Genomic DNA, 14,646 nt, shown 5'->3' on the forward strand with positions numbered 1-14,646 from the left:
TGTCCCTCCTCGGCCCCCGCCACAGCTGCCTCTCCCGATTGGCCGTAAGCAACCGCAGCAAGCCGGAGGCGCAAGGGGTTGTGGGGAATGTAGTTTTTCTTGTCACGGAGCTTGACAACCCTAGACTGCGGAGAGTTGCACCGACTCAGACCGGGTCTCGGTTCCCGCCGCTAATTTTGCAGGCGTCGGCAGTCCGGGAGGAGTGTGCGTGTACGACTCTTAAGGTCTCGATAGGGGGCCATCGAGCGACCCCTCGCTGGTTACCTGCCCCTAGAAGTTTGAGTTGCTGCGGTGGGCGTCGCTCCTGGAGCTGCATGCAGCCCAGAAGAGCCCTACTGAAGTGGGTCCGACCCTTGGACCAGATGGGCAAGGACTCCAGACAATAGGGTAATCCTGGAAAACTTTGTACAAAGAATTGCACTGCAGAATCTTCATGCAGGTCCTTCCGTCGCCACCCTGCCCCTCGTCCCTTGCTCTCCAACTCAGTTCCTGGCGCATGCTGGGCGCTTGCCGCGCCATTGGCCCAAAAGACCTTAACTTTTTAATCTTAGCCTGATGCTGACTCTTTCTGGTCTCAGCCTAAATATTGCATTTGCCAATCCTCGCCCTGCTTCCGCAAAATCCACTACATATTCCTATAGCAGCCAGCACTTTCCTTTCGCAAGCCCTTGCAATTTATAATTATTTGTGGTTTTGACTATCTGCCTTTCCTACTGTGAGGTCCACAGAGCAGGAGTTGTGACTTTTGGATTCATTGCTAAGTCCTTAGTGCTAGCTGAGAGGGCTCACAGCAGAAACTCAAGTATTTGTTGCTGTATGAGTTAAACAGCAAGGACTTAAGAGCCTTGGCAGCCTTCACTTCCTCTGGCCAACCGGAGATCTCTCCCGGGGCCCAGTTCCTGGGCTGGAAGAGAACTGGGATGGGGGGAGGGGGAGGGGGTTTCAGAAGTGCTTAACAAGCACCAGCTACAAGGACTTTAGGTAAGAGGGGAAGTACTGCAGATTGTAGAGCAAGGCACTAGCAGGGATAATAAACACCCATGCACATTAGAGTAGCAGATTCCTAGCTGAAATATCTGGTCAGTGAGCCAGACTGGGGGGAAGGGCCACGGGAATGACTGAGGGACAGCTGCCTGTTTTGCCCAAGAGGACAGTAGAAATGTTTGGTTTTTGACCTTGGGAACCTAACCACCACCCCACCCCTCCCCCCACGCCCGCACTGTGAATCTCCTTAGGCTTATGGTGAAGTGCTGGGTTGGCTCATGCCTTCTGGACACTGCATGATCTGTAGCAGTCAGTTCCTCTTCCATGTCGAACCACGAGAAATGGACTTTTCCTAGCTGGAGAAAGTCTAGCTGGCCGTGAAGAAACCATTTGTATCTTGGATTTGTATCTTATCTTTCCCTACTAGACTAAGTGGCTTGAGAGTAGGAATCACGTCTTTTAAAATCCCTCTGTATGCCCCACATCACTCGGTAAATGTGGGTTTCCCGGGAATGAGAAAAGACAGAGCCCGGCCCACTCAGCAACACTGTGCTGCTGCCCCTGAGGTTAGGGCAGGGGCGGTTATCATCCGAGAACCGCATCATCTTGATTTAAGGCTGCTTTCTCCCCCACGGAAGCCTCCTTCATACACTTATCAAAACAGTAACACAACAGAGCCACCTGCAGTATGTTAATTTTTTATTCTTCATAAAGTGCTCAAAACATAAAGAACAAGCTCTTTATAAACAGGCGTTACAACTAGGAAGACAAACAGCAAAGCAGAACTGTGCCTGCTCCCTGCCCACCCCACCTGCAGCTCTCCTCCAAGTTATGGCTAGGAGCAAAAACAGCCACAAGAACCCCGGGCTTCAGCTCAAAACTCTTCTGAAGACATCCCTGCCCTGGGCATTTTGGAGGCCCATAATCAAGGGCGAGTGGAAGACCAGGATCAGGACTGAGACTGAATAGAGCCCAGAGGAACACCTAGTGGAGGAGTGATCCCCTTCCTCCTGAAGAGACACCCATCCAACCCCCAATGACCCTCCCGAAACATGATCAAAGTCTTGAGCACCTGTGAACACTCCTCAGCTCTGACGAGTGATTCTTAAGGTAGATAACATGACAGGGGCTTTCCCCCATGTGTGGGACTCCTCGGCTTCATCCTGGCAGAAGGAAGACATGACCCGGAGAGCACATCCCTTTCCACGGCTGTCCGAGTGACCCCACAGGCCGTCTCATGAAGAAGAGGTAGTCACAGAGGAGCTCTCACCTTCTCGGTGGGCCAAAAGCATCCCCCTTCAGCACCTCCTCACCGCACAATGCTAAGGCAGAGTACCCCCAGCCACCAAAGATTCCCTGCAGATACCATGGGCAAGTCTGTCATGTTTTCTGCAAGCAAACCAGGGGCCGGGCCAAAGGACAGACACTTTGTTTCAAAGTGCACTGCAGCCAAGCCAGGCAAGGACATGGAGCAGACCCTTTCGGTCTGGTCAGCAGCTAGTGGGTGAATGGGAGGGCAAGGAAGGCTTTTCCTAAGTGTAGGCAGAGGGGGACCTCCCACTCCCAGAATGTAGTTTTTATCCTAGGACCCTCCTCAATTTGTGCTGAGGGAGGAGGAGAGGATGGCAGGGATGCTGAGGGAGCAGCAGCAGCCTGGCCGGAACCTTAGCTGAAATTAACTCTAGGGGAGGGGCAGAGCATGCAGCAGGGCTGCCCCCACCCTCCTGTCCCATTCCCAGGGCCCCAAAAGATCCAACCCCATGTGCTCAACAGGAGGGGAGGGGGACGCCAACTAGGGGGAGAGGTCTACATCCGGAGGCTTTTGACCCTACCCACAAAAGGCACATTTTAATTGGTTTCCAAAAGTTCAAACCCTGCAGCAGCACAGTTTTGGCATCTGGACAGGCAATGAGAACAGAGCTGGAGGCTTGATCCCCAAACATAAGCAGCCCAAAGCCTGGAGGTGGGTGAGAAGGGGCTCTCCCCACTCCTGTCCCAGCTCTCCATGCATTCACACATGACACTCAATGCAAAAGTCAGCAGACGAGGGTGGGGAGCGGCCCCCATCATCTCCCGCCATCTACGCTGCACTCGCTCGGCAAACAGCTGAAAGCAGTCAGACTTGGGACACGGCAGACTAGACCATACAGGCTCCCTGCTCCCAGGGAAATTGGACGTGAGGCTGAAGAGTAGGTGCCCTGGTTGCCCATAACTCACAGAGAACTGGGCGCTTGGTCCCTGCCACAGCCCCAGTACTACCAGGAGACCTCCAGAGGCTGGAGGGAGGTGGAGAAGACAAGGGTTTAGCCGTGGAAGAAATGCGGGTAATAAAGTATGTCCCAGATACCACCACATCGCATTGCAGCTCACCCCTGCTCCCTCTTGAGGGCGAAATTCTTTGCTCCAATTCCCTGGAGCCCCCAAAGCTAAGGGGTATGAAAATAGGCAGATGGGAAAGACTCAGGGCTCCCAAAGACACAAGTTGTACACAGAACTTGATGGCGCCAATGGGAGTCCAAAGGGCTCCCTTGCCAGCAGCCCCAGTTGAGGCAGGAGAGAGCGGGAACAAGGGGTGACAACAGAGGACAGGCTGCACCCAGACCCAGGTGAGAGTTCAGCGGGAGGGAGGGAGGGAGGGTGCGAGCCCTACTGGGTAGTGGGTCTGCGCCAAGCCTCTGGGGATGGGGGTGAAGAGGGCTACTTGGGGGGAGCAGGGGGAATCTGCAGCAGTGTGGGCGAGGTCTCCATGATCCGCACCAGCAGCCGGTCGATGTAGCTCTCTAGCTCCTGCACGTGCTCGTCGCGCTGGCTCAGCTCCCGCTCCCGCTGCAGGAGCAGACCGATGAGCTCGTCGTGGGTCAGGTGGTAGTATTTGGCCGACTGGTCCAGCACACCAGAGTCCTGAGGCCAGAGGGAGTAAGAGTGAGCAGGACAGCCTCAGGCCCACCTGCACCCCAGTTTCCCCACACAGGCCCTAGGAGCTGCCTCTGTCCCAATGCCAGGGACAGCCTAACTGGCTTCAAGGCTCTGGTGAGGGGGGCCAGGCCTGCTCCTTGCTCCACCCTGCCCAGCACCCGGCCCCTGACCTCGAGACACCTGACGTCTCTTCACAGCACCAAACGTCTGCTCTGACGCCCCAGGCACCCTGCTGGGCCTCACCTTCAGCCTCTTGGCGTCCACAGTCTGGCCAACCTGGGGGGCTGGAGCCACAGGCTGAATGCTGCCAGATGTGACGGTCTTGAGCTTCTCCAGCCCGCTGCTCAGGGCTGTACTCAGACTAGAGCGGGACTGCTTCCTGTCAGGGCTGCCCTCCACTGGGGCAGCACTGAGGGGCTTCACAGGGTGGGGACTGCAAAGACAGAAAGGAGATGCGTTATGGGGAAGGATGGGTGGCACAAGGAAAAGAGGGGCCACCTTCTCTGTGGGGCCAGCAGGTCTCACCACCTGGTGGTGACTGCCCCCCAACGCCCCTGCCCTCACTGCTCTCCTCACTCCACCACCTGCCCCTCCCCGCTGCACCCCCTTCACAGGGACAGCAGAGGCCGTCCTGCAGACTTCTCTGTACCTAATCCCAGTCTTTGCCAGAGCCACCCCCTCCAGCCAGCCCCCCTCCCTCCTCTTCTCTACTGTAACGTTTCTCTAGGGGGATGATCAATCCTCCCAGTTTCCTAATTTTCCCAGGACCGGGGATGCCTAGGATGTGGGACTTCCAGTGCTGCTAAAGCCAAGGAAGACCTGAGCAGACTGGGGTGCTTGGTCACTCGCCCACCTCTACCAGCTGCTTGCCATCAGCATTTACAGAGGCCTGAGAAACCCTCCCTTGGCCTTGTCTTCGCCTAGCCCTCACCCTCAGTCATCCCCACCTCTTCTTCCTTCTCACCCAGCCTCTCCAGAGCATGTGGACCACATTCTGTCTCTACAAGTTCCCACCTTTCGTTGACTCCTCAACCCTTTAGGACAGTGGCCCCCACCGGCCCGTCACAAGTGTTCCTGCTGAGGCCACCAACCCCTCAGTTCTCACCTCACTGACCTCTCTGCAGAACTGACCCTTGGACTGCTCACTCACTCTTTCCTTTGGACTGCTCTCCTCCCTGGTTTTCCTCAAGACCTCTGTCTGGTTTCCTGACACCTGACATCCTTCCCAGGCTCAACTGAGGGTCTGCCCCTGGGTCCTCTCCCCTCCACCTCTGATCTCCATCTTCAGCCCAGACCTCACCCCTGAGCTCTAGACCTAGGCAGACAGTTGCAGGCTGGCTCCAGAGGAACCCACACTCCCCCCCGGCCTGCCTGCCCTTTCCTACGCTCCCTCATGGTGAGCGCCAGGCACCATTAGCCTCGTACAGCTCTAGTCAGAAACCTAGGAACCCCTCGGAACGCCCCCCACTCCCACCTCAGCCTTGACAAACGTCAAGCCCTGCTGCCTTCTCACCTTCTCTCACACTATCCCCCCCTCTCCAAGCCAGCGTTGAGTAAACCTTTTTCCAGCCACACCCAACTGCTAAATCAGCTCCTCCGGGGCAATCTTGCCCACCTCCAACCACTCCTCCGTTCTGTGTGGGACAAGGGTCTCACCTCCCCAGCTCCCTATCAAGGTAAGAAAACACAATCTCTAACACAACCGGGCCGCTGCCCTTTCTTCCTGACCCCCTACTCCCTCATTCACTCCAGCCAGAGGAAGACGTGCTCGCTCTCATCTTTAGGTTCTTGTCAAAGCTGCTGCTGTCTGGAACACTGCCCCTCTGCCTGCTGGCCTGCTAACGCCTACTCATGTTTCAAAGCTGTGCAAGTCCACTTCCTCCAGGAAACCTTCCTGATTCCCCCACGCTGACTAAGGTGACTCTCCTCTGGGATCCCCCAGCACCTTGTACCTGTCACGGGTACCCAAACTGTAAGCATCAGCTTCCAATTCAACTTAACCTGCCTCTAGAGGACCTCCTAAATTTATACTTACTTCACAGAGGAAGTGGACCATTCAGGAGGAGGAAGCAAAACAGCTTATCCCAAGGCCCCCGAACACCACTGAAGGGAGGCCCACCCAGACCCAGAGAAGCCAGCTCTGATACTCAGGACAGGGCTGTGGGTTCAGGGTCACAACCCGGGAGGAGAGGCAGAGAGCCAGGCGGGAGCAGACGGTAGGGAAAAGAACACATCCCAGCCCCTCCTGCCCATCTAGGAGTTTATGTTAAGGGTGAGGATGTAAAGGCAGCTCTCATGCCACCTTTGGGCTGTGCTGAGGGAGGGCAGGAATACCAGTGCGGCATAAAAACCCCCTGAATGGGGGGCCAGGAGTCTTGGGCTCTCAGTCTGACTGCCCCCCCACTACATCTGAGGGACCCTGGACCCTGCAGCTCTCATAGACTCCATTTCCTCATCTGATAAATGGGGACAGCTCTACTTGGCCCATCAACGTCATGATGGAAGGAACATGCCAAGTACAGATGTGACGCCAACTCTGAGGAGAATAAAACTTCCAGAAAGTGGTGAGTATAATTAGAAGTGGTGCTGGAGTGTGGCAGGGCCAGCTGAGGATGCTGTCATCAGAGCAAGGAAGCCCTAACCACCTCCTCTCCCTCACTTCTGGGATCAGCATCACCACCTCCCACTGGAACAGCAGTCGGGAGCAGCCCAGGCTCCTTCCCACCCACTTTTCGCCTATCAGCACTGGCCCCCTGGGGTTTCCCTTCCCCGGTTCACTTTTATCTTCCCCTCTGGATTGGGAACTCCTTGGGAATACGGTGGGAACCGTGTCTTTCATCTCTGTTCAGTGCCTGTCACACAGTCGACACTCAGTGAATCCGGATGACCAAAGGTATGAGTTGGTGGGCTGGGGGCCTCCCAGAGGCCGGCCAGTGCTGGAGCCTGTGCCCCTCTGCTCCTCCCCACGCCCCACTTCTTCACTCAGGTCTCCTGAAGTGCTAGACTCCCTCTGGGCTTTGCTGCCCCATCTAAGTCGTACGCCATTCCCCACAGTGACCTGTCTCTCCGGGCCTCAGCTCTGGTCACCCCTCACCAGCCACCCGGTGAGGTCACGGCCTCATAATTCTTCCAAAAGAGACCAATGCCACAGTGACCACAGTCACACAGGCATCCTCTGTCCACTCAGCACAGTCCTAAGCACGTCAGGACCACCCCCTGAAAGGCACAAATGCAAACCGATGAGGCACCTGCTGGGGTCAGGAAAAAAACATTTTTCTGAGGGTCATGTATGTGGGGAGCATCTTAGCTTTTCTTTTGTCCTCTAAAGGTATCTTGGCTCTCCTCTCTGACCTCAGGACCAGTCCCTCCCCTCTGGCTCTCTGCCTTCCACAGTCTGCTCCCCCAAGGGCCGCCATTTGACAAGCTGCACTGCCCTAGCCCCTCCTGTGCTGAGAACCCGAGCTCACATCCCCCTTTCCCTGCTGGCCCATATCACTTCTCCCCACCTCATTCCTCACCCCCTACACCTCATCATCATCATCCCCCAAACCCCCGGCTTATGGGGACACCTGCTGGTCCAAGGTCCCAAGAGGAAGCAGCTTCAGAGACAGTACCACGGAAGGCGCATGTCTCCAAAGCTTCCGCCGTCCTGCCTTGGGGTGAAGGAACCCCTCACCGGCCCCTGGAGGAGCTGAAGCTGCTCTGCGCCCCCCTTCCTCCTAGAGACTGGTTTCTGGGCGCCTGCTCACCTGGCACTGGGATGTGGCTCCTCAGCTGGTCGTGTCTCCAAGGGCAGAAGCGCAAGCGGGGAGGCTGGGGTGACTGCAGCGTGGTCCTCCCCAAGTGGAGGGGGGGAGCTCCCAGTGGGGGAGGCTGGCTCCCCGGGGGGCGGGGAGGAAGAGGTCAGGGGCCAGGCTCCAGGCAGGGGCGAGCACGGAGGGCTGGGCCCCCCGTGGTGGCGGCTGGCCCAGGGTGGGAGAGGGGGCCGCGGACAGGCAGGTTCTGCGGGGGTGGGCAGCTCTTCGGGACCACAGTGGACGGAAGGGTCCCTGGACCCTGGAAGGGATGTGGACGGGAGGCTGGGGGGATCTTGGCTCCCCTGAGGCAAGAAGGGGTTCAAGGCATCCTCTTCCGAGACCCACAAGTCAGCAAGCTGAGAGCTGCCTGACAGGAACCCATGTGCCTCTCCTACTGGTTCCTGGGTCTGGGCCTCAGGAGCCTCAGGGCCTTCTCCTCTCTCTGGAGCCGCCCAGATCTGCTGACTCTGAAGAGCCAAGGTCTTTGAGGGTGTAGGGGCAGGACCCTGAGGACAGCTGGTGGGCCGAGGTAGGCAGGGCCCAGACACAGGAGGGCTGGCATCCTCTGCTAGATCTTCCAGGCCTGGCCCACCCAGCATGGCTCCAGAGTGGCTGTCAGACTCTGACTCCGGCTTCTCGCCGCCCTCCTCCTCCTCCTCGGCCGCCTGGGGACCAGCAATCAACGCACTTGGGAAGACATCTTCTCCTCCCATCTCTGACCCCCTGCTACCCAGCCCCCCTGCCGCTTTCTCCTTCTCTTCCTCCACCGCTGCCTCCTTCTCCTGGGAATCTGAGGGTATGAGGAGACGCAGTGGCTTGGGCGGTGCTGTGTTGGGCTGCAGCCCCTCGTTCGACACCCACTCAGGTTCGGGCTCTGACTCCGGCTCCAGTGGGGGAAGCCCCTCACTCCTCTTGGGGCTCACAGGTTCTGGCGACTCTGGCTGCATCTGGGGAGTGGGCGGCTCATCGGACTCTCCCCGCAGGACTGGTGAGGAAGCCTCAGCTGCAGGAGAAACGGTGACCACATCCCATGGCCAGGAATCGTCAACTGTGTCGAGCTCATGGAAAAGCTGGCTGCCATCTCGGGACGCCTCCTCGTCCTGGCCCTCAGGGGCACTGTCTGGGCCAGGCAGCCTCTCCCACAGACTGATCACTTCTGGGGAGCTAAAGAGAGACGTCGCACTGTCTGCCAGACTCTGCCCTGCTTCCCCTCCTGGGGCGGGCAACTCCCTGTCTGCTTCAGAGTCTGAGGCTCTCAGGTGCAGCTGGGCTGACGCGGAGGGCAGGCAGGCCCCTTCCGCCCCGAGGGGCCCCGGGTCAACCACACTCCTGCTCCGAAGGTCCAGTCCCAAGTCCAGAGGAACTCTGGGCTCCAGCCACAGGCTGCTCCCACCTCCTTCTCCTCCCCCAGGGTCCCCCTGGGGCTCAGCTGCTTTCACTGTCACGGCCCCAGGGCCTGGGTCTTGCTGCCCAGTCACCTCCAGCCCCACTCCTGCTGGGGCCAGGATCTCATTCCTGGCCTCTGGACGCAGCCTGCTGGCAGCAAAGATGTTGAAGGTGTCGTCCCACTCAGGCGGGGCTTTCCCAGGGGAGGCCAGGGGAGTGGGGCTGGCCCTCGAGGCACTGGGGAGAGAGGGAGCAGGTGAAGGAGAGTTTAGTGCTATGTCGGCTACGAGCTCCTCGAAGAAAGGGTTGCTCTGCAGGGAGGAGAGGAACGGGTTGGTAAGACCCAAGAATCCCCATGGGTGGCTTCAGGGATGGCGGTGGCAGCGGCAGCAGCGGCAACAGCGGGGGAGGTGGCTGCAAAAAGGTTAGTGCTTAGCATAGGAGCAGAGGTGGGAGCAGGAGTGGGGGGGCCGGAGCACAGGGGGAGCAGGGGACGTGGTGAGGAAGAGCAGCTGGGTCAGATTCTACCTGAGGAGACACGTCCAGGCTGTGGAGGGAGACAAAACCGTGAGCCTCCTGGTTAATGCCAAGACTGGAAACGCCCCTGCTGAACACCACACCCCTGCCCGCCACCTGCCTGGGGAAGAGGTGCTACCGTGCTCCCCGAGCTGGGCTCGGGCACGTGGGCCAGGGGACAGAGGGAAGACCCCGATGTGTACATGACGAGGCATCACCCAAGGATGAAGATTCTAGGCAGAGCTCATCCGGTCCTCACACCAACCACGAGGAGCAAGAATCCCACTTAACAGGAGTGATCCCAACTACTACCCCATGCTGACGACTACTCGAGGCCAGACTGACACCTGAAGAACCAACCAGAAAGCACCTGACATCCCTTTATGGACTGAGACAGAGGAAAGAAAATACCAGCTGGCTTGGACAGGATAAAGAGACCAGAGAAAAGCAAGGCCCAGGTATTTGGCTGGATGAAGCCAGCACTAACAGAACCCAGCCGGTGCCCGACATTCTGACTCCTGAAACAGCCTGGGTTCTCCTGAACCCTTGCACAAATGAGAGGTAATGATGGGGCTGTTAACAGGCAGGACAAGGTGTCAGCTGGAGAGGACGTGGCCTTTTCGCTTCTGGGAAGGGTACCATAACCGGCCAAGGAGGACAAGACACTGCTGAGGATGTCTGCTGTCAGGCATCCACCTGGCCTGGCACATGGCAGGCAGCCTCCCTCACCAAGGGCACCCACGGGCCAGCCTTGGAAGCAACGCTGCTGGGGAGACAGAGGCTGGGATGTGGCAGCAGAGGCAGCAGCAGCAACTCTGGATGTCACCAGGGGCCTCCCAGGGTCCCCCACACAGATCCCTGGCCCCCCTGGGAAATCCACTCCTTGATAATACACTCACACTCCCCAAGATACGTGCTGGCCTTCAGGTGTCCCCTCCAGGGTCTTCTTGGAGGGGGCATGTCCTGCACTTGTACCTTATCTACAGCATGCAGCTGACGTGAGGGGAATGGGAAGGAATAGACTCTAAAATTAGAGCTCTTGGCTTCCCCGGGACAACCCCCGGACACAGACAGAAGTCCAGAAAGACAGTGCAGGGGGAAAGGGGGACCCAACACCCCTGCTTTCAGCAGTCTGACAATGGTTTGAGGCTCCTTGCAGCTGAGCCCAGACTTCAGGGGCCTGTCAGTGGCCTGGATTTGCCTGCTATTTGACCCCCACCTTCAGCCCCCCTCTAAGCCCCAAGACCCCCATTCCTTGACCCCTGCCAGCCCAGGTGGAAACATCCTGAAGAACTCCTACACATCCACCTTCTCCACTCAAGCTGCTTCTTCCCACGGGGAAATGCTCGGGGCGAGCCCTGAGGTCCCAGAAGCCAGGCCTCACCAATCAGCCCACGAGGAACGATGGTTGGGGTAGGAGGGGCACCTATGGAAAGAGGCCCAGAAGTCTGGAGCCAGGATTCTTCCGGGAACCCAGGGGCCAGACGGAGCAGGTCCCACACAGAGCTGGGCAGAGGCAGGGCCAGCTCATCCGCAGACACCGGGGGCAGGCAATGGGAAGGAGTCCAGTTCAACCAGCAGCACAGGTGGGCTACCCAGACAGGCTGGAGTCTATGAGCCCAGCCTCACAGGCAAGACACAGCCAGGTCCCCACCCCTGGGTTTCTCTTAAGAATCTAGCTTCCAGAGACTCTCCTAATCCTGTTTCTGCCCAACAATAACTCCCGGCCAGGGCGGGCATAGAAAGTCCCATCCTCTCCCACCCCACCAGGGCTTCCCAGAACAGCTCTGCCTCTGCGGTCAAGGCACGGTAAAGACACCAAAAGAGGGAGGATCCTGAGCCCAGAGTCCCAACACCTCCAAAGGCCCCTTTTCTCCCTTCATCGAGATATATCTACCTTGGGGACCAAGGAGAGCAACGTACCACCACCATGTGGGTCAAGACCCTGCCCTCAGCCCACCCCCACCATCGGAGCACCCACTCCCGACACAGCCCAACCCTGCCGGCAGGACTCAGCCCCCAGGAACAGGGCTGGGGGACTCTGAGCTGTCTCTCCCCAGTGCCCTGTATGACAAGTGGACAGAGGGGTCTGATGGAAGCAGCCCCATCAGCATTAAATAGCACCAAGCTTAGCTCTACACCCCTCAGCCCCAGCCTGGCCCCACTCACTCTTACAGTCTTGCAGCAATCTGGCTGACTGTCAGAACCGCAGGGCAGGAGAGGGCAGGGAAAGGGCTGGGAGCCCCAGGCTCAGCTGGCAACCCTCCCCGCACTGGCTACCCACAGGTGCACACAAACCCGTTGGTATGGAACCAGCAAAGGGCTTTCCCTGGAGGAAGGTGTGCCCCAGGGGCCAGGCCTGGCAGCCTCCCCAGAGCCAGCACAACCTCTGAGAGCCTCTTGTCCATCCCTCCTACCCAGTAACACGTCCCCCTGTCCCCATGCCTCCCTCACCCTTGCTCAACACCAGGCGCACACTCTGAAAGTTCTTACTTTAAAAAGTCCCCTCCCGGAAATTCCCTGGCAGTCCAGTGGTTAGGGCTCCACACTCTCACTGCTGAGGGCCCAGGTTCAATCCCTGGTCAGGGGACTACCGTCCCACAAGCTGTGCAGCACAGCCAAAAGAAAAAAAAAATTCCCCTGCCTACCATTCCACCTGGCACAGATCAGATCAGAGACACATTCCCATGTGTGGTTATCTTTGCAGGGTATGCTCAGAGGACAGAACCCACCATGCTAGCCCAGCACATTGCTGTCCCCCCGCCAAGCAGCAGGGGCTACAACATATGCTGACTTATCTTCTCTTTTAGGACCAAAAGTTGGGGAAAGAAATCAGAAGTCCAAATGTCTCTGCCCCTTTGACCTGACAGAATAAAACTTCAGGGCCTTACTGTGGCTTAAGAACCTTAGAGCAATTGGATGAACCTGCCACTTAATACAGCAATCACCTGTTCCCTCCAACAGCCCCCCTTCTTCTTAAACACAGCCGTTGCTAGGTAACTCACTACACCAGGACACCTCTGTAGCGAGGGGCCAGGTTTCACTGGTGAACAGCTCTTCCTTAGACTGAGATGAGCTATGTGTCCTTGTTATTTCCATGCATTGGTCCCAGAGGTGGCATGTGGATCTGCAAAGACTCTCCCACAGGCACTCCCTGAAAAGGCTAAAGCCAGCCTTTCAGGCATACCCACCCCAGCCAAAATGCCTTCAGCCAGCCCTCCTAAGGCTCCATCTCCTGGTGTCTGCCTGAGATGTGCCCCGATGTCCAGGAAACATGACTGGACACATCCTCTCCCTTCATCTGGGCACAGTGAGGTGACACAGTGGGGCCTTGCATGCTCTAAGTAGGCAGACCATATAATTTATCTTCCAAACCAGAATGTTTTTAATAGAGTAAAGGGGCACTACTAACTATGCCAGGAAAACAGGCACAAACAGGATTTATGGCCACACTAACTCTAAGTCACTGGCATACAACACAGTTACACGTTTATACCACTGCGAACGCCGCTGAGACCCCGAGCTCTCTCGGCAGCCAGCGCACACTCCAGGCTCATCAGGACCTCACTGCTCACCACCTGGTGAGGGGCTGGGGCAGATGCAGAGACTGCTGAAGGCCACCACGATACACTTGCCTCTGTGTTGGGCCATGCTTACCCTCAATTTAAAAAAATGTCTGTATCTAACACTTGATCTCCTACTGTGCACAAAGTTCTGTGGTTAGTGTGAGGGGAGGGAACACAGGAGCTTGAGATGACCTGCTCTCAGAAAGCTTATACGTACCCTAAAAGGGTCAGAAAGGGACAGACACAAAGACAATTCGTTTTGGCACTGGTGGTTTCAACACACACGGTCTTGACGGTCCTAAACACACACTAAAGTGACCTGTGCTGCAGCTCAGGGTGAATGGCTCACAGCAGGGCTGGTGAGCAGGGATGAGATCTGTGGCCCAAACCTCAACCAGCCATTCCCCAGCCCCCCGCCCACATGCTGGTGGGGGCTAGTGCAACAGTCATGGGACCTGGCAGATGAGGGACAGGTCAGGAGGAACAGGAGGACCATCTTCCTGGCCTCTCCCAGCTGCTGCCTTCTCCAACAGCAACAGTTTTTTTCTCTGGATACTGTGCACAGCACATACTGCTTCTGGCCTCTGCACGGGGCCTCAGTGCAATGTGGGAACACTAGAGGGCGCTGCTGCCCTGCCTAGTGAGGAACACCCAGCAATCTGCAATGGTAGCCCCGGGGCAGAGGCACCCAAACCTCTGGACCTGTGGACAGGATCCCCTTGGGTGTCTCGCAGCTACATTCGGTCACTCCAGTTCTAGGTGTCCAACTTATGGCTTCCTGCCGCAAGTCAGCTCACCTCTTATTCTCTCCTCAAAGGCCCCAAGACCTCTGGGCAAGCACCAAGGGTGGTTTCTTCCAGGCCAGCCCTTCCCTCCGAGGCACACAGGGCCAGCGTGATGCTGACAGGGCTCAATGCCCAGGTCTCACACCTCTGCAGGCCAGGTCACTGCACCCCAAGAATAGTCCCTCCCACCCTGCCTGGAGGCAAGGCCACAGAGCCTGCCCCTTCAGCCACTATAAGCAAATGGGTCCCAGGGAGGGCAGGAGGCCCCATCTGCCCTCCAACCTGCAGAGGACGAGCTCGGAATTCAAGTACGAGAAGGGCAAAACCCTCAGCTCCCTTATGTTCGTCCATCACCCAACTTCTCTTGCCTCTGAAAGGCCATTAGGAGACATGGAGAAACAAGGAAAACAGAGGCTGTAAGCACCAGCAACGGCAACCGCAACATCACTGTCATGGCCTGCAGAGCTCGAGCCCAAAGCCTGGCACTCGCCTAGAAACAGCCTCACAGAGAAATGTCCCCCACATCCATCCCACCCTGGAAGAGGCCCAGAGACACCCCATGGACAACAGCACTGAGCCCACGGTCTGTGCCCCTCCCTCCACCACACCACCTACAATCTCTGAGTTGTCACAGGGCCACCAGCTCAGCCTGGGCATCCCCTTCTTCCTCTAGGCTGCAGGTAGCCAGCAGTTCCC

General features: G+C 57.6%; 1 protein-coding gene across 3 annotated transcripts in view; it reads right to left on the reverse strand.

Annotated features, from left to right (window-relative positions):
• Positions 1-1,668: 1,668 nt before the first annotated feature.
• Positions 1,669-14,646, reverse strand: part of RAB11FIP5 (RAB11 family interacting protein 5) — a 35,868-nt gene continuing 22,890 nt past the window's right edge. For 2 of the 3 annotated variants that reach the window (XM_082671962.1, XM_082671961.1), the window contains 3 exons: positions 7,650-9,320; positions 4,144-4,333; positions 1,669-3,885 (listed from right to left, as the gene is read on the reverse strand). In XM_082671962.1, coding sequence (XP_082528088.1) covers positions 3,682-3,885; positions 4,144-4,333; positions 7,650-9,320 — 2,065 coding nt within the window. In that variant the 3' untranslated portion in view covers positions 1,669-3,681. The remainder of the gene's footprint in view (positions 3,886-4,143; positions 4,334-7,649; positions 9,321-14,646) is intronic. The other variant, XM_082671963.1, reaches the window with a different exon arrangement.

The sequence above is a fragment of the Grampus griseus genome, assembly GCF_964374135.1.
Source record: "Grampus griseus genome assembly, chromosome: 15".
In the NCBI taxonomy this organism is placed as follows: Eukaryota; Metazoa; Chordata; class Mammalia; order Artiodactyla; family Delphinidae; genus Grampus; species Grampus griseus.